This window comes from Cotesia glomerata, linkage group LG5 (assembly GCF_020080835.1).
Source record: "Cotesia glomerata isolate CgM1 linkage group LG5, MPM_Cglom_v2.3, whole genome shotgun sequence".
Classification (NCBI taxonomy): Eukaryota; Metazoa; Arthropoda; class Insecta; order Hymenoptera; family Braconidae; genus Cotesia; species Cotesia glomerata.
In genome coordinates this window covers 3032877-3052981 of record NC_058162.1, presented here as the reverse complement: position 1 = coordinate 3052981, position 20105 = coordinate 3032877, and the positions used below count along the sequence as shown (strand labels likewise).

The 20105-nt window shown below is 26.1% G+C and overlaps 3 protein-coding genes across 3 annotated transcripts; all 3 read left to right on the top strand.

The window, feature by feature from the left end:
* The first annotated feature begins 1068 nt into the window (after positions 1 to 1068).
* Positions 1069 to 3405, top strand: LOC123265527. Its single transcript, XM_044729328.1, has 4 exons — positions 1069 to 1207; positions 1319 to 1468; positions 2754 to 3023; positions 3199 to 3405. The coding sequence occupies exons 1-4, from the start codon at positions 1199 to 1201 to the stop codon at positions 3352 to 3354; spliced, it is 585 nt and encodes a 194-aa protein (XP_044585263.1). The 5' UTR covers positions 1069 to 1198; the 3' UTR covers positions 3355 to 3405.
* A 1674-nt stretch (positions 3406 to 5079) lies between these two features.
* LOC123265412 lies at positions 5080 to 9008 on the top strand. The gene is made up of 3 exons (XM_044729136.1): positions 5080 to 5540; positions 7106 to 7569; positions 8179 to 9008. Exons 1-2 carry the CDS (start codon positions 5520 to 5522, stop codon positions 7541 to 7543), a joined length of 459 nt encoding a protein of 152 aa, XP_044585071.1. The 5' UTR covers positions 5080 to 5519; the 3' UTR covers positions 7544 to 7569; positions 8179 to 9008.
* A 6827-nt stretch (positions 9009 to 15835) lies between these two features.
* Positions 15836 to 18484, top strand: LOC123265397 (ras guanine nucleotide exchange factor B-like). Its single transcript, XM_044729120.1, has 3 exons — positions 15836 to 16257; positions 17341 to 17556; positions 17909 to 18484. The coding sequence occupies exons 1-3, from the start codon at positions 15997 to 15999 to the stop codon at positions 18446 to 18448; spliced, it is 1017 nt and encodes a 338-aa protein (XP_044585055.1). The 5' UTR covers positions 15836 to 15996; the 3' UTR covers positions 18449 to 18484.
* Positions 18485 to 20105: the final 1621 nt, after the last annotated feature.

Below are 20105 nucleotides of genomic sequence, written 5' to 3'. Positions count from 1 at the left end.
CTTCCCCGTACAGTTATTAATTAACACATCGCATCTGTTTATTCTATCTTCATACATGCTTACAAAATTCACACATGTATACATACAAATTAATATATCACCTAGAAAATAATATCAACTATTCTTTAATAGTACAATATAAGTATACTTTTATTACACAATCAGCTATTAATAACTTCTCAAGTACATTTTAATAAAAAAGAAGATAAATTAATTAATAAATAAATACAATGGAAAAAATATAATTGCAAAAATTTTAATAATTATAATTAATATAATGAATAAATTATTTCCCAGGGAACACAGGATAGATCTTAATCCTCGGAGCTTCATACCGTTTGATATTATCACCTCTGTATTTTTTATGAATATTCTTAGAACTGACTCGTCTGAACGGCCAATAATTAGGACTGTGTCCATAATAGGGCTGGAAATTACCTCGAAGGTCTCGAGACAGCCTTGCTAGCACAATATTAGGATCCAGAAGTACATCTTGAGAAATTAGATCTTCCGGAAGTTTCGGCTCTTCTGGAGGCTTCACTGTAGTATTTAAATTTATTTCTTCGCTAGATTTATTACTAACAGATTCTAACGAAGTGTCGTAATCAGCAAAATTATCTGTTACAGTTGAATTAAAATTAACAATTGTAGATGAAGAAATTGTTTCTTCAGGAACAATGTCTTGACTTTTACAGAAACTTCCGATAGCACAAAGAAGAAATAAAAAATATTTAATAAAATTTCCACAAGAAACAAACATTTTAAGTATTAAATTTAATAATACTTAATTAAAAAAAAAATTATTCAAGATGCGTTAACTTTGAAACAGCTTTTGCAAATGCGGGAGAAGTTTAGTTCCAAAGCTAGTCATTTATATACTCGGGAGTAAAAAAAAATAAGAAAATATGTTAGTGTTTCCGCAAATACGTTGTTAATTATGTGCTAAGTGCCTTAAAAAAAAAGATCCTACATGAGATCGTTCCTCCTGGTTGCACCGTTGTACGCAATAAATTCTTTTAAATTATTATATGAGAGGAGAGCCGTGACCTTGTCAGCTTCCATTGAGTATTTTTTAACGAACCGCTGTTAATTTTAGTGTTAATTAATTATTTCTAGTAGGTTGTCACTATGATGGTATATAAAATGATTGAATTGACGAGGATTACAACAGATAAGGGTCTCTCACGCGACCGACAAGATGGCTAAGGTAATAAAAGTGTGAATAATATTCAAATTTTAATTGAAAATATCCGGCGGAGCTAGATGCTACCGTGGGATTCTGTCTTAAGGATTAACTTTTAATAATAAATAATTACAGATAAATAATTATACCTGTGCTGTGGCGAGCTGGCTTGTTTTTGTTTTTGTTATAAACTCTAAAGCATACGCTGGTTTGTCATCGTCATTGAATACTACTGAAACTCCCACGACTTCTCATTCAAGCGCTTTCTTAGATTCTGCTGAAAAGGTATTTTATTATTTATTTTTTTTATACTTAATCTGATGAATTTTTTTAAGGATATAAGTATCCTTTGTGGAAAAATTTCTCTGAAATAAATGTGAAGAAATATTATTAAGTACGAATAATAGTTTAAAAAGTTTTTTATTTTTAATTAATAAATAAGATAAACAAATATATTTATTATCAGCCGATTCAACTCTTGAAGAATAACTAATTTTTCATTATTATTCCTTTACCATAATATTTTATCGGTATGAAATTTTCATACCATCAGAGAAAATTTTAGGTGAAAATACAACAATTAAAATTTATTTCGACAATTTTTTTTTTTTTAAAACTATGCACTGATAAAAGGATTTATTAACTATTAATAATTTAATTTATTTGAAGACAATCATTTAATTTATTAAATTTTAATAAATATTTTTTAACATTCAATAAATATTTATTTGGAAGGAAAGTACATTTATTAATAGTTAATAAGTATTTATTAATAGTTAAAAAATAATTATTAACAGTTAATAAATGTTTTTTTGAGTAAATTTATTTAGCTTGCAATGTCATATGATTTGAAGATTGCTTATAAATAAAAAATAATGTTTATAAAGTATTTGCATTAATTATATAACATTATAATAACGTTTATTGTAAAATAGCAAATTCTCTCACAGCTCATAATTATCTTTTATATTTTTAAGTATTAAAAAGTTTAATTTATTTAGTCAAAAGAAAATAGCTATTTTTGCTTTTTATTTTAAATAAATATTTGTTAAATGTTAACAAATATTTATTAACATTTAAGAAATCGTATTTAATAAATAATTTATTAATAGTTAATAAAGCATATTGAAAATAAACAAATCCTTTTATCAGCGTGTAAAGATGTAATTTTTTACTCAGTGTAACTTTTTTCGGTAAATCAAAAAATAATTCGGACATTCCAAACCAGGACTCGAACCTGGATCTTTTGATTACGTGCCAAATTTTTTTTTTTCTTAAAAAGTCTGAAAAAATCTTGATTCGATTTCGAAAGTCAGATTTTTTTGCAAGATTTGGGACTCTAACAGAAAAGTTATTCAGAGTTATTATAACTTCTTATAGGAACTCTTGTAGAAATAATTCTCTGAAAAAACTCTTAAAAAGTCAAATTTTTGCTGCAATTTGGGAATTAATTAATATAATAATTAATTGATATATTAACTAACTTTTTTAAGTGTTTAAAACAATTATGAATGCTGCAAAGTTATGATTGAAATAATAATTTAGTACGGAACTAAAAAATTTTTTCTAGGACTCTTCTTCTTCAGAAGAAGAAGAAAAAGAAGAAAAGGATCCATCGACAACTTCACCACCTATTGTACTCCAACCAAACATCACCGGCGCTCTAGATGTTGGTCAAGGTCTTCTAGTACCTCTGGTACCAGTAGTAGACCCTACAAGCAACACAACTGCAGCCAGTCCTCTGGTTGCAAGTCTTCTACCAGTAGCCGTCGAATCAGTTTCTCCTACATCCACACCAGCAGACTCTGAATCCGATGAATCTAACTCCAGCTCGGCTGAGGTAAATTAGTTAAGAACCCTTGAAGATTATATATAAAATAAATTAAATTATAATTAATAGTATAATTATTATTATTATTATTATTATTAATATTTATATTGTTATAAAATTATATTAATGTATGACTGATGTAAAACTTGAATAAAATGTTAAATGTCTTTATTGACATTAACAGATAAAAGATGACATGGATGTTGCTGAAGACATTATCTTTAGACCACTATTTAGGTATCGTCAAGAAGTTGCTGATCGTCAACAAAGTAGAAAATATTATCAGCCGTATTTATACGCTTACCGTAAGCCCAATTATTATAATTACGACTCCGATTAATTTGTACTAGCAAGCTTGAAGTCATTATGTGACTGCCGTGGCTTGTGAATCATAAATAAATAAAATTTTGCTTTATGAAATAATGAATTTTGTTAAATTGCACTGTACTTTCTTAAATATTGACGTTTTTAAAGATATAATCTCATTCCGAAGTTATACTCATCAAGAGCTTTCATTTGAGTACCCACATGCATTTTTATATTTTTTTCATATATACATATATATAAAATATATAAATATATAAAAAATTGATATGGGTACTCAAATGAAAGGTCTCGATGAGTGTAACATCGGGATGAGCTTATATTTTTAAAAATGTCAATAATTTACAAGATACAAGGTCGTTTCTTAATTATGTTAAATTGCACTGTACTTTCTCAACTATTGAAGTTTTTAAAGATATAAGCTCATCCCAATGTTACACTCATCAAGAGCTTTCATTTGAGTACCCACATGCATTTTGATATATTTTTCATATATACATATATATAATATATATTAATATATAAAATATATGAAAAATTGATGTGGGTACTTAAATGAAACGTCTCGATGAGTGTAACATGGGAATGAGCTTATATTTTTAAAAATGTCAATAGTTCTCAAGATACAAGGTCATTTCTTAATTATTGACATTTTTCAATATATAAGCTCATATCGATGTTATACTCATCAAGAGCTTTTATTTGAGTACCCACATGTATTTTGATATATTTTTCATATATTAATATATATAATATATATAAATATATGAAAAATTGATGTGGGTACTCAAATGAAAGGTCTTGATGAGTATAACATCAGGATGAGCGTATATCTTCAAAAATATCATTAGTTGACAAGACAGCAAAGTTAGTTCTTAATTATTGACATTTTTCAAGATATAAGCTCATTCCGATGTTACACTCATCAAGAGCTTTCATTTGAGTACTCACATGCATTTTTTATATATTTTTCATATATACATATATATAATATATATATAAATATATGAAAAATTGATGTGGGTACTCAAATGAAAGGTCTTGATGAGTGTAACATCGGGATGAGCTTATATTTTTAAAAATGTCATCAGTTCACAAGATACAAGGTCATTTCTTAATTATGTATCTAGAGATAGAGAATTTTTGAATGCTGCCTAAACACTTATCAGCATAAATTGACTATCGGTGAGAATGATATAAAACCTTGAAAAGGCACAAATTCAAGTCAAGACCTTTGTAATGACACTAAATTTCACTAAAAAAACCAATTTTATCATATGACTATCTTGGATGCAAAATTTTTCTTATTCTATTAATAATATAGATAAGCTATAATTTATAAAAATATGTGTAACTCAATTATTAATTTACTATAGTTTCATAGTTTTATTTTACTCCAATGAATGAATTAATTAAAAATCTTTGAAAATTAATTCATAAAAACAAAAATTTTATTTCATCAGAGCTATTCATTGATCATTAAAAAAACTTAATTTAAGAAGATAATTTGATTTGTTTGTTTACATCAAATTCAAATGATCATTACTCATCAGAAATCGCATCACATCAATCAAATAAAAGATTAAGAAGAATTATAATGTCTCAATAAAACCAGTAATCTCTGACATAAAATCGACTTCCAGGAAGATTATGATCACGTCATATGTAGATTATTAAATTTCGTAATTATAATTATTACATGTTTATTTAACTTACTAAGTGTGAAAATGGGGGCTACAAAACAAGTTATCGAAGCGCGGTGATCCATCGTCTCTATCTCAGTTAACAAGTTTAAAGGACATTGCTCTGAACACAAAGTTTTTTATTAACTCTCCATTCGTCACCTGTTCAAGATCAACCGGGTTGAGTCAGTGATTCTCTGCTCGTTCTTATATACCTGGAAATAATAATCGTTTAGTTAGTAATATAATTGTTGAATCATTAGTTCACGAGAAAAGAATACTGGCGGGGATTAATATACAAGTATTGTTTATTTACATTAATTTTACGATTACTATCGCTTGGAAATGGAAAATATAATGAAGATTCTAATGAATTATGACCTGACAATATTTTCCTCCTCTGCTGCTACAGAATATATAAATTTGCAGAGGCTGAATCCTTTTCATATACTTAACTATTCTTCTTTCATTCTGATCTTGCCAGAGAAAGCGCTCCAAGATGGCCGCTCTTATTGAAACTGTAAGTTTAATTTTATTATTAATATTAATTAAAACTAGCAACCTTGTCAATATGTGACTTCCGTGACTTGTGAACTACAGATGAATAAAATTTTGCTTTATTAAATAATGAATTTTATTTAATTGAACTGTACTTTCTTAACTATTGACATTTTTAAAGATATAAGCTCATCACGATGTTACACTCATCAAGAGTTTTCATTTGAGTACCCACATGCATTTTTATATATTTTTCATATATACATATATATAATATATATAAATATATGAAAAATTGATGTGGGTACTCAAATAAAAGGTCTCGATGACTGTAATGTCGGGGTGAGCTTATATCTTTAAAAATGTCAATAGCTCTCAAGATACAAGGTCATTTCTTAATTATATTCACTTTACTTTCTTAACTATTGACATTTTTAAAGATATAAACTCATCCCGATGTTACACTCATCAAGAGCTTTCATTTGAGTACCCACATGCATTTTCATATATTTTTCATATATACATATATATAATATATATAAATATATGAAAAATTGATGTGGGTACTCAAATGAAAGGTCTCGATGAGAGTAGTAATGTCAGGGTGAGCTTATCTTTAAAAATGTCAATAGTTCACAAGATAGAAGATCATTTCTTAATTATGTTAAATTGCACTGAACTTTCTTAAATATTGAAGTTTTTAAAGATATAAGCTCATCCCGATGTTATACTCATTAAGAGCTTTCATTTGAGTACCCACATGCATTTTGATATATTTTTCATATATTAATATATATATATATATATATATATATATATATATATATATATATATATATATATATATATATATCATATATATATATATATATATATATATGAAAAATTGATGTGGGTACTCAAATGAAACGTCTCGATGAGTGTAATGTCGGGGTGATCTTATATCTTTAAAAATGTCAATAGTTCTCAGGATACAAGGTCATTTCTTAATTATGTTCACTGTACTTTCTTAACTATTGACTTTTTTTAAGATATAAACTCATCCCGATGTTACACTTATCAAGAGCTTTCATTTGAGTACCCACATGCATTTTCATATATTTTTCATATATATATATATATATATATATATATATATATATATAAATATATGAAAAATTTATGTGGGTACTTAAATGAAACGTCTCGATGAGTGTAATGTCGGGGTGATCTTATATCTTTAAAAATGTCAATAGTTCTCAGGATACAAGGTCATTTCTTAATTATGTTCACTGTACTTTCTTAACTATTGACTTTTTTTAAGATATAAGCTCATCTCGATGTTACATTCATCAAGAGCTTTCATTGTAGTACCCACATGCATTTTTATATATTTTTCATATATTAATATACATATGTAATATATATAAATATTTGAAAAATTGCTGTGGTTACTCAAATGAAAGGTCTCGATGAGAGTAATGTCAGGGTGAGTTTATATCTTTGAAAATTTCAATATTTTTTCAAGATACAAGATCATTTCTTCGTTATGTACCTAGAGATTAAGTAATTTTATTAGTAATGTTAAAAATGATTTTTTTTCAACAGATTTTACTTTTACTTACCTTGACAATTGCAACTGAAGCCAGCATCGAAGCATTTGGTCTTCCGAAGAGGTTTATGGCGTCTAACCAAGGCATCGAGAGAATTCGACTCGGAACTTTTCTAAAAATAAAAGATCTCAACAGTACTCGGGATGAACCAATCACCGACAGTCCATTAATACGTCTTGCAATTCGGCCTTCGAATAAGGCCAAGGAAGATGAAGATGAAGACCTAGAAAATTCACCTGCAGACTCGCCAATGACTCGCATAAGAAGACAACGTCAAGTTGACTCAGATGACCTGGAGACAGCAGAGTCCATAGTTTTCCGACCACTTTTTGTCTACCGGCAACAAGTCGCTGAAAGAAATCGCGCTCAAAGAAGCAAAAACCCAATTTATGGATCTTATCAATATGGACCGACAAAATCTCCTGGTCATTAATAAGTTTTAAGATTCAGAAAGTTTATTTCTAATAATACACGGAAAGAACATGATGACACTGGATATCATCCCAGATTACACTCAGTGATATCTGTGGTGAAAAAAAATTTCAGATAGTAGCTAAAAAAATCCAGATTATACTGCGTGATATCTGGATTATACTCATTGTAATCTGGATTATACTAGCTACTATCTGAAATTTTTTTTCACTCAGTATAATCTGGGATGATATCTAGTGTTATCTTGTTTTTACCATGTACTAAAGTTAGCCAACGTTTTTAAATTTTTGATTTATTATTAATTAAATTAGAACTTAAAAATTGCACTTAGAATTTTTCAAGTTTTTTACAAATGAAATTTTTTTAAAAATTATTTTACAATAATTTTTTGAATAAAAAAAAATTTTTTTAATTTTTTAATGTCGGCTAACTTAATTTTCATAAGAGCCAAAATTCTAAATTTTTGATTTATTATCAATTAAATTAAAACTTAAAAATATTTTTAAAAAATTGCACTTATAGTTTTTCAAGTTTTTTAAAAATGACATTTTTTATTTTTATTAATTTTTAATAATCTTTTAAAGGATAAAATTTTCCAAAAATTTTTAGATGTCGGCTAACTTTATTTTAATTTATTTTTAAGTTAATCAAGTGATTAGATTCACTATTGCCTGGATCATGACAATAACACGACTGGTAAATAACAGAAGACTATCGCTCTCTTTTTTTTTGGTTTAATAACTTTTATTATATTTGTTTGTTTTTATTTTGAGTTAGTTAAATTAAATTATATTGGGATTTATTAGCTTTTAAAATGTCAGTAGAAGTAACTTTTAATAATAATTGCAAAGCATTTTATAGAGAAGAAATATGTAAAATACTCGAAAAAGATTTTTTTGATGATCAAATTTTACCGAAATTTAATATTACGGCAGAATCGGAAGAATCTATAAATGACAGGTACTTTTATTTATTTAATAATAAATAATTAGCATTTGAAAATTAAAATCATTAATTATGAGATTATTAGTTTAGAAATATTGTAATTTAATTGATAAATAATTATTATAATAAAAGATAATTATTCATCCGAAGTTAGAAGTTAATTGTATTTAATTTTTTATTTTCATTTCTTCTTTTTTAGACCAATACTTTATTTTAATATTTTGATTTAAATTTATTAATATTTTTCTTTATTCATCTTGTTGAAAAAAAAAAAAATTAAAAAGAACAAAAAATTTTGTTATTGTAAATATTTTTAAATTAGTTTTTTTAATCAGGGTCATCACAAAAATAGATTTAGTTGTGTGTAAGTATATAGTGTTACTAACTATCAGAAGTATAGATAAAACTCCATGGTTATTAACTTGTGTATGAACAATTAAGTATCATGAGCGCAGCGCAGTTCTTTTCTTTAATTGCTGTCATAAAAAAATAGTTAATAAAATCTTAAATAATTTTTTTTATAACTTAATTTATTAAAAAAACTCACCAACAAAATATACATCAGTGTGTCATTAAATAAAATGATTCCGCGACTTGGAAATTCTTTTTTTATCTATTAAACACTTGAAACATTTCTTATCAATTTTAATTATTCGGAAGCTTGTTATTAAAAAATAAATTTTACTGTGACGATTTGGAAACTTTTTACTAATAAATTTGTTAATTGATAGAATTCCCATTGGAAATTTTCGAATAATATAATTATTACAAAAAAAATTTATAAAATAAGAACAATAATAATGATTTTTATTATATTTTAGTGTAGATACGTCAAATAAAAAAGAGAAGACTTGCAAATTTACTGTAACAGATTTCTTGGTACATATATTAGACAATCTAATAGCAACAATATTAATCCCTTTCTTCATCTGGCAAAGGATATCTTCCAGCGAATGTCTTAAGAAAATAATTAAAATAACTTTTGAGGTGCTTGAATATTAATATTTTTAAAATATATTTTGTCAATTTAAGTTTGTCATATTCTTCTTGATGATACCAAAATTAAAATGAATAATTTTTTCAAAATTATTATAATTATATCAAATAGGTTGGCAATAGCCTAATCGGCTCGGTACTTGCATTTCGAAAGAGTGGGACCAGGGTTCGATTCCGGCGCGCACCAATATTTTTCAATGATTATAAACTAAGAATATGTGCGTTTCATTGCCAGCCTCTGTACCGGTTGGGTTTTCTGTGGTTTTCCCATATAGTTTTGGAGGTAAAATGTCATTATAGAAGTACCTCCATACTATTTAAGACCGTAATGCAAATGCAGGTACTGATTATAACGCGTAAGTCGGCCACAGTCGCAGCACATGTGTGTCGGGCATGAAAAAATCCCGACATGCAGGGGGGTGGGGACGAAAAAGTGGTTGAGAGTTATAATGACGGGGTTGAGAGACTATATTGCGGAGAAAAAAGTGGAGAGACAATAATTCCCCACCCTCCCTTGTAAAACACTCTACAGTGATACAAGTAAAACCATCCTCAATTATAACCTCAATTATAATTATATCAAAAGTCGAATAACCAAAAATTTCTTCTTGTAATATTTGAAATATTGAAATATTGAAATATTAAATAACCACAAAAAATGCAATATGAATAAACTGAGAAAAAAAAATTAGGAAAACGATTGACCCTAAAGGCCATCCCTGCAACTTCCCGCTAATTCCGTTAATACACTGATAGAAGGATTTGTTTATAGTTAAATAGTATATTACACACCTAGGGAAGTAAAGTAAGAAATGTCTCAGATCACATGTAATTGTTGGCCGAGGCGAAGCCGAGGTCAACAAACATGTGATCTGAGGCTTTCTTATTTACTTCCCGAGGAGTGTATACTATTTTTTTGTCCGACGAAGGCGGAAAGCGGCAACTTAGTTTAGCGCAGCGGGACGAAAGTTGCCACTTTCCGCCCGGAGGGCAAAAAAATATTTGTTAATATTTAACAAATCATTTATTAGAGACCACTTTTTAGTCCTTAACAAATATTTCTTAGTATTTAAAAAGATTTATTAATATTTAATAAATGAATATCTGATTTATTAAATACAAACAAATCATTTTAAATACTAAGAAATATTTGTTTGATACTAAAAAATGGTCTCTAATAAATGATTTGTTAACTATTAACAAATATTTTTTTAATACAAATAAATCCTTCTATCAGTGTACCTGGGCGCTTAAAATTGCACGTACGAAATTTTTGAGCTCTTCGAGCTCAAAAATACAATCTATGTGTTGTTTTGAGCTCTCCAAGCTCAAAAAGATACCTTTTCTATGCTTTTGAGCTCTTTGAGCTCAAAAGTCTGATAGAAGTTTCATAGAACAATATTTTTTGAATTTTCAAACCGCAATAACTTTTGAATGAATGAACCGATTTGTACGCGGTTGGTGGCATTCTACGCAGTTTTTTAAGCCTCATAAAGAATTTCTAAGTTTCAATTGGTCAAACTAGAAATTTCTTTACTTTATTAAATGAGTAAAAATCATCAATTATTAAATTGTTTAAATTATTTTCAATTAAAATAAAGAATTTTTACGAATATTGGGAAGACTAAAATTTTAAAAAAATTTCAATAATACTAAAGTTAGCCGACGTTTCTAATTTTTTTATTTTTTTTTTTTTTTTATTAAATTAGAATAACAGAATATTTTTTAAAAATTGCACTTAAAATTTTTCAAGTTTTTTACAAATGGATTTTTTTTAATCATTTTTTCAATAAAAAAAATTATAAAAATTTTTAGATGTCGGCTAACTTGATTTTCATAAAATTTCAACATTATTTTGACTCATTAGTCACGCTCAAACTTCCTTAATTCAAGTCAACCTATTCGTTTGTTAATCTATCAAAATTAATGCCAATATTTTATTATCACGATACTTAGATATTGATATTCTTTTGTCAAAAAACCAAAATTTATTTTAAACGATTCTTGAACCAAGAAATTTTTTTTCTGGACAAAAATTTTTTTTTTGTCAGTGTACTTTCGCTAAAAGAAATATATTTCTTCTTGCAACAAAAATATTATAAAATCACAATCTAATTTTACATATCGATACTGCCATTCTAATATTCCGTATCCCACATTTAGATAATTTTACAGCGGACGGTAAAAACTATTCATTTTTAACATTGATTAAATGATAAAAGTAAAGTTAGCCGACGTTTTGAATTTTTTGATTTTTTTTTAATAATTAAATTAGAACAAAAAAATATTTTTGAAAATTTGCACTTGCAGTTTTTAAAGTTTTTTACAAATGAAATTTTTTTTTTCTATTTTTTTGTAATCATTTTTTTAATAAAAAAAATTCTAAAAATTTTTAGATGTCGGCTAACTTTATTTTCATATTAAATGAGATTTGAAAGATGAAAATATGTATTTAAAAATATTTATTAAACTATTTGACCTTCAAAATTTTAATATGATATGCATAATTTTGTTATGATTCCATTTTTCAAAAAAAGTCAATTTGTCAAATTTTATAAGATACGACGTATTAAAATGCCAGTATCGATATAATAATTTAAATACATAAACACTTTCTATTACTATTAACAAAAAATTTATGTTTTAGGTAATACTGGAATTAATTCTCTTGTCAATTTTTGCCGGCGTGTCATTATTAACGACAATAATCCTTTTACTCGATGATTCGTTTATCAATTCACCTAAGAATAATCTTGTGAATGAACCAAAAAAAAGTACCATTAATTAATTTTATCTACTAATAAAAAATAAAAAACTTTTATCAATAATAAATCATAATCTTAATCACAAATAAAAATCATAATAATTGAATTTTTGGATTCTTCTATTGAAGATCATATTCTTCAAAAATTTCCAGATATTTGCTGATTTCACTGTAATTTCCCCAGTAAATTTTAGATTTTAAGTAAACAGGTATAAAAGCAAGGTAATGCTTGGCTAGTGGTAGAAATTAACGATGATCGACGTGGCTTTTGATTGTTAAGCATATTAAGTCATCGAAATAATGACAAGATATATCATAGAGCTGCGGTAATTATCGACGAGGTACAACCTAAAACTTATAAATTTATAAGATAAATAAAAACTTGTTATTAAAAAATGACTAGTGAAAGAATTTTTGCGAAAATCTGTCTGGTTTTTTGTTTAATCGCATTGGTTAAATCCCAGACGGTGTTTATAGATGTTTCAACAGGAAAGATCGTAAGTTTTGGGAAGAATCAAAACTTGACTGATAGAACAGAAATATCTTCACCGAATCATGGCGAAAATCAAATTCATTCAAGGTGGACCTGTCAGAACAGTAATACTGGACTTATGGTGAGTTTATTTTTTTTCTGTTATAAATTTTTATGAACGTATTTATTAATTTTAATGAATTTTATACCTATTTATTAATAATTAGTAGATTTCATAGAAACCTAACCCCGATTTAATGGTAGACCATTCAACTTTTATTTAATAATTATTTCACCACAATATTGTAAGTATGAGCACTCATACTTATTTATTTGTTTATTAAAATAATTATTTTATTTTAATTATGTATTTATTAATATTAAATAAAATAAAATAATATAGCATTATTTCGCGTGACTAATGCAAAAAGGGCGCATTAAAAAATTTTTTTTGTCATTCTTCTTGAAATAGCTCGAAACACAAAGATCTGTAAAAAAAAAAAATTCGAGTATACTAAAGCTAAAAGGGTGCCATATTAAAGCAAATTTTAAGGGAGTTGGGAAAGAACGGATAGGGGAAAGGGGGGGACCTACTCAGTAGGAATTTTTCCGTAATTGAAAAAATAATCAGACAGCCCAGACTGGGAATCGAACCCAGATCTCTCGGTTACGCGCCAAGGGCTCTACCAGTTAAGCTATCCGAGACAAGTACTGACTACTTTATTCAGTCACGTATATAAGACTCACCGAGCAAACAACGCCACCGTCCATCTTACGGTAAAGAGCCATATATTGTAACTCAAGACATGCGCCCTTTTAGCTTTTAGAAAAGGAGTGCCTAAAGCTAAAAGGGCACATAAAAAAAGTTTAAGTTTTTATAAAAAATTTTGATAAATAGCTGCACGACATAAAATAAAAAAGTTTTATGAATAAAAAAAAAATTTCTTGACAGCCGGTCCCTACACGGAAAGAACAAGATGACACTGGGTATCATCCCAGATTATACCCAGTATTATCTGTGGTGAAAAAAAATTTCAGATAGTAGCTAGAAAAATCCAGATTATACTGCGTGATATCTGGATTATACTCATTGTAATCTGGATTATACTAACTACTATTTGAAATTTTTTTTTACTCAGTATAATCCGGGATGATATCCAGTGTCATCTTGTTCTTTTCACGTACGATTGCAGCTTTATATTTCTCTTCTAGACAAAGAAGTATTTAAAAAAAAACGCTCCGCTACGTAATAGATTTTTTAATTATCTATTTCGTATAGCAGGGTGTTTTTTTCAAAATTCTCATTTGTTTAAAAGAAAAACATAAAATTTCAATAGCTTTATAATCATGAATGCACCGAGGATAGTACCGTTTCTTGCAGTGAGTGCGACGCGAGAAAAAGAGGGGATCGGCTGTTTTTAAGTACTTAAACAATATTGAAAAAATAATAATTTTTAACTATTTTTATACAAGCAATGGATAGTTAAATTATTCGAAAACTAATGGGATTGAAATAATTTTCAAATAAAAAATAAATTAATACAATCACGCATATTTTGCAATTTTTTAAAAATATTTTTAATTGTAATTTTAAAAGAATGTATGTTGAGTTAGAATACGCCTCTTTTGTGTGAATCTACCGTTTGTTTTTAATTTTTAGGCTAAAAATGAGCATTTTAATGAATTATTTAGAAAATAAATTTATAAGCCCTTTTAGTTTTAGGTCATAAAATTTTCAAATTTCTAAAGCTAAAAGGGCGCATAATTAGAGACATACGCCCTTTTAGCTTTAGGAAATCAATGCTTGATTTTTCGACGAAGAATATGTCAACTAGTCGATTGGTGATAAAAAAAAAAATATGCGCCCTTTTAGCTTTGCAAAGCTAAAAGGGCGCATACTTTGCCATGCGCCCTTTTTGCACTAGTCACGCGATTTATTAAAATAATAAATGCTCTTTAATAAGAAAAATCACCGATTTTTGAATAATGTTGAATAATAATAATAATAATTAAAAAGCATTTATTATTTTAAGCCAACTTTCCCGATCAAATTTCATGGTAGACTATTCAATTTTTTATTTATTATTTTCACCACAATGTTATCGGTATGAGTACTCATACCATCCTCAATTGAATGTATAATAATTAAAAATTTTTTTGATTTTCAAGACAATTTTAATTGGGATTATAAATAAATGTTATTTTTTTAATCAGTAAAACTTTTTTCAGTAACCGAAAAAATAATTCGGAAAGCTGTCTTAAAAATCAAAAAAATTTTTAATTATTATACATTCACTCGAGAATAATATGAGTGCTCATACCAATAATATTGTGGTGAAAATAATTAATAAATAAAAATTAAATTAAAATAAAATAAATAAATTAATTAATTAATAAAAATTAAAAATTGGCTTAAAATAATAAATACTCTTCAATAAGTAAAATTACTGACCTTTAAATAATTTTGAATAATAATAATAATAATAATAATAATACTTAAGCAGTTAATATATAAAATAAATAACAAACTTTTATGTAGGAAATAATTGATCTAAAAATAATAGCTTCAACACTTAAAAAAGGTGATCAATATAATAATTACCACTTGTTTAAACAAATAATTGATTCTGCATTTCTGTGTCGTAAAAAATTACTTAGGCATGGTTACATTATATTATGAGTAATCTGAAAAATATATAACATCGAGTTAGTTATCAATAAAAAAAATAAAAACTAAAAATAAGAAGACAAGATTAAGCAATAGGTCATTCGATAAATTTCCTTATTTAAATTAATCTCATACATCTAATTGATATGTTTACAGTTAAAATTTTTTTTATAAATATATATATATATATATACTTACATAAATGAAGTCATAAATTAGCGTAATTAATATTATTGCCTGTGGGTATCAATTATAAATCATAATCATAATGTTTGGTCTTGATGATCTTCCCAATGAATTTTAGACTTTAGTTAATATGTGTAAATATAAATATTAAAATATATTAATGATACTCAAACAAAGATAATATTCAACTGGTGGTGGCAAACATCGACCACGACCGTTGTGCCATTCGATTACATCGTACACAAAGTCTTTAAAGTGACGAAGCATCTTACAGACTCGCAGTAACCTTCTGGATACTATTGCCGTCATACAGCCTAAAAATTATAGACTTAATACAATTATTTTTTATTTATAAAGTAATATATTAATTTTTTTATTCGACTTACTTTTATTAGATGAATTGTGAATGATTAAAATTAAAAAATGACAAGTGAAATATTTTTTGCAAAAACTTGTTTGATTGTTTGTCTAATTGCATTGGTAAGGTCGCAAACAGTGTGGGTAGACGTAGACACTGGGAAAATCCTCGGAGTATCTAAAGGTCAAAATCAACAAAATAATAATTACGGGCAGAATTTCAACAGACCGCAGTATCCGGTTAATTATGGAGGAAATCAGCGACCTGTTGTAACTCAGAATGTCAATCCACTGTGGAATTGTAGAAACAGTCTGACTGGAGCTGTTGTAAGTTTAAGTTTTTTTTTTTTTAATTAAACTGTCAACAATATCTGACTTATTTTTTTTATTATTCTATTTTTAATTTAGATTATAGAAAAAAAATAATGAAAATTAATTTAGCAGATATTTATTAAATTTTAATAATTTTTTTAAGAAATAAATTATGGGGAAAAAAATGAAAAAAAAAATTTACATGTAGAAATTTAAAAAAATTAAAAATGCCATTTTTTAAAAGTTATTTTCCGGAACTAATTTTTTTGTTAAAAAAAATTATTAAGTGACTGCTTTAAGAACTTTAATCTCATAAAAAATATTTTAAAAGTTATCGGACGTGTCTGAAGAAATCAGTAGATATCTGATCTTTTATTATAAAAACAAAATATTTTTTAAAAATTTGCCCTTGCAATTTTTATTCAATCTCCAGACGTAGAATTTTTTTATTAAATTTTTTCATAATAATTTAGTTGTTATAGAAATAAATAAAAAAAATAAAATAATATAAATAAAATAGAATAAAATAAAAATCAATAAAGAAGAAAAGTATGCATTTTTTTGGTTTTCAAATCAAAAAACATGTTTCTCAAATAATATTTATAAGATCGCTGCAAAGAAAATGAAACAAGTTTAAAAAAACTTGAACAACTTAATTTTTCGATTTTTTATGGTCAAAAATTTTTTTTTGCTCAGAAAAATTCTAAAAATTATCAGATGTCATAATTAGAGTATGATTTTTTTCATGACATTAAAGTTAGCAGTCTTAACCATTTTTTAATTTTTTTTTTCAAACAAATTTGATATAAAAAATTATTAAAAAAAAATTGCATTTTTAATTTTTTTAAATTTCTATACGTCAATTATTTTTTCAAAATTGTTTTTGCTATAATATATTCTTAAAAAATTTCTTAAAATTATTGAATATCTGATAAATTGATTTTCATATTTTTTTCTACAAATTGTTTTATGTATACTTATTGTTGATAAATTCTATATCCATGTATTTCCAATAATAATAATAATAATCATTATTAATTAATAATTAATAATTTTGAGTGAAATATATAAATATTATATAAATTGAATTATTTCCAGATTCCTATTTCGAGTGAAGTAATGGTAAGCGCATTCCCGGAAATAATTCAACAAACGCAACGGGCTAACTTCCCTAGAAACAATTATCCTAATTATCACCGTAGGCGTCAGTATGACCCGAGCCAATACAGACAATATGAGTTTACTGTTAACAGAGGAAAACGTAGTACTTTAAACCCGGAATGGGTTTGTACGAATAGTAAAACTGGAGACATGGTTTGTATATTTTTATAAATTATTTTATTTATATCTTCTTTTAAAAGTTTTTTTTTTTTAAATAAACAAATAATTAATTAATTTAAATAATTAATTTAAATAATTAATTAATTTAAATAATTAATTAATTAATTAAATTGAATTTAATTAATTTAAAAAATTAATTAATTAATTTAAAAAATTAATTAATTAATTAATTAAAAAAATTAATTAATTAATTTAAATAATTAATTAATTAATTTAAATAAATAGTAACTATAAAAATACCCAATAATTTTCTTGTAATTATATTTCTTTGTAATTATATTATTAAAAAAAAAAAAAACTAATTATTTTATTATTGTAATTACAGTTAATAATTGCTAGTGAAACAATGGCTGACAAATTTCCAGGAACTAATCAACAAAATATAAACAACCAATATTCAAGTCCTTATCCAAACAATCCATGGTTAAATGGTCAAAATACACCAACACAACAGCCTGGACAAAATATTGACCAAAATCAACCGAATTGGGGACAGAATAATAATAATAATAATAATAATCAAAATCCACCGAATTGGAACCAAAACCAACCAAACTGGGGTCAAGATGGCCAAAACAATCAAAACAATCTTCCGAATTGGGGAAACAATCAGAATGACAATTCTGTTACTCGTCCAAGTGTTACGGTAACTCCAAAACCTACTACAGAAGAACCTGCTATTATTTTGACGACGAAAAAACCATTCCCGACATTAAGTCCAGACATTGATTGGTTGCAATACATCCAGCCCACTACAAAGCCTACGATTACCACTTCTACGACATCGACGACTAAGAGACCAAGTTTAACTCAAGCGATCGATGGTGACGGAATTATTATGCCTCGTGGAGGATTTGAAGAGTAAATTAATTTAAAAGAAGAATAAAATTATTCTCTTAATTGATAAGAGTGATAAATTTTTATAATTTCAACTAGCAACCTGTCACTATGTGACTTCCGTGACTTGTAAACTATAAATAAATAAAATTTTGCTATATTAAATAGTGACTTTTGTTAAATTGCACTGTACTTTCTTAAATATTGACCTTTTTAAAGATATAAGCTCATTCTGATGTTACACTCATCAAGAGCTTTCATTTGAGTACCCACATGCATTTTTGATATATTTTTCATATATATATATATATATATATATATATATATATATATATATATATATATATATATATATATATATATATATATATATGAAAAATTGATGTGGGTACTCAAATGAAAGATCTCGGTGAGTGTAATGTCAGGGTGAGCTTAAATCTTTAAAAATGTCAATAGTTCACAAGATACAAGGTCATTTCTTAACTATTGACATTTTTTAAAATATAAACTCATTTTGATGTCACACTCATCGAGACCTTTCATTTGAGTACCCACATGATATTTTTCATATGTTTTATATATATGGTATTTGTGAAATATATAAAATATATGAAAAATTGATGTGGGTACTCAAATGAAAGGTTTCGATAAAAGTAATGTCAGGGTGAGCTTATATCTTTAAAAAGGTTAATAGTTCACAAGGATACAAGGTCATTTCTTAATTATTGATATTTTTAAAGATGTAAGTTCATCTTGATGTTACACTCATCAAGAGCTATGATTTGAGTACCCACATGCATTTTCATATATATATATATATATATATATATATATATATATATATATATGAAAAATTGATGTGGGTACTCAAATGAAAGTTCTCAATGAGTGTAACATCGGGATGAGCTTATATCTTTAAAAATGTCAATAGTTCTCAAGATACAAGGTCAGTTTTTAATTATGTATCTAGAGATAGAGCATTTTTGAATGCAGCCTAAATACTTATCATAATAAATTGAATATCGGTGAGAATGATATGAAACCTTGAAAAGACACAAATTCAAGTCACGACCCTTGCAATGACACTAAATTGAACTAAAAAACCGATTTTATTATATAAATATCCTAGAAACATTTTTCTTATTCTCTTTACAATATAGATAAATTGAATAATTAAAACTGGTCAAAAGACTAATCATCAGTAAATTTTAAAAACGCTTATGTAATATTAAGTTAAATAATTAAATATTTAGTTTCACTTAATAGATTACATACTGATAAATGATTGTACTGACATGGACTTCAATCAAGATTTATTAAAACTAATTGAAAGGTGGAATGAAATTGAAAAGAATATTAAATGTTTTATAAAATAATTACTGTATTTTAACTTCGTATAAAAATATCAACATTCGTCATATCTTTGATTCCTAAATTTCTTAATTGTGAGAATCCTTTCCTGAGGATTTATTACAACAATAATTATAATAATAATAATAATAATAATGATGCAGGTACATTATCATTAATAATACAGTAAATATATAAATCCTATTTTTGATATAATGGTATCATATAAATAAGCAATAATATATACTTATTGATGGTATAAAAAAAACATTACACGCGAGCTTATAACTTAATACGGACATACACTAATTAGAAAGATTTAATAAGTATCAAAT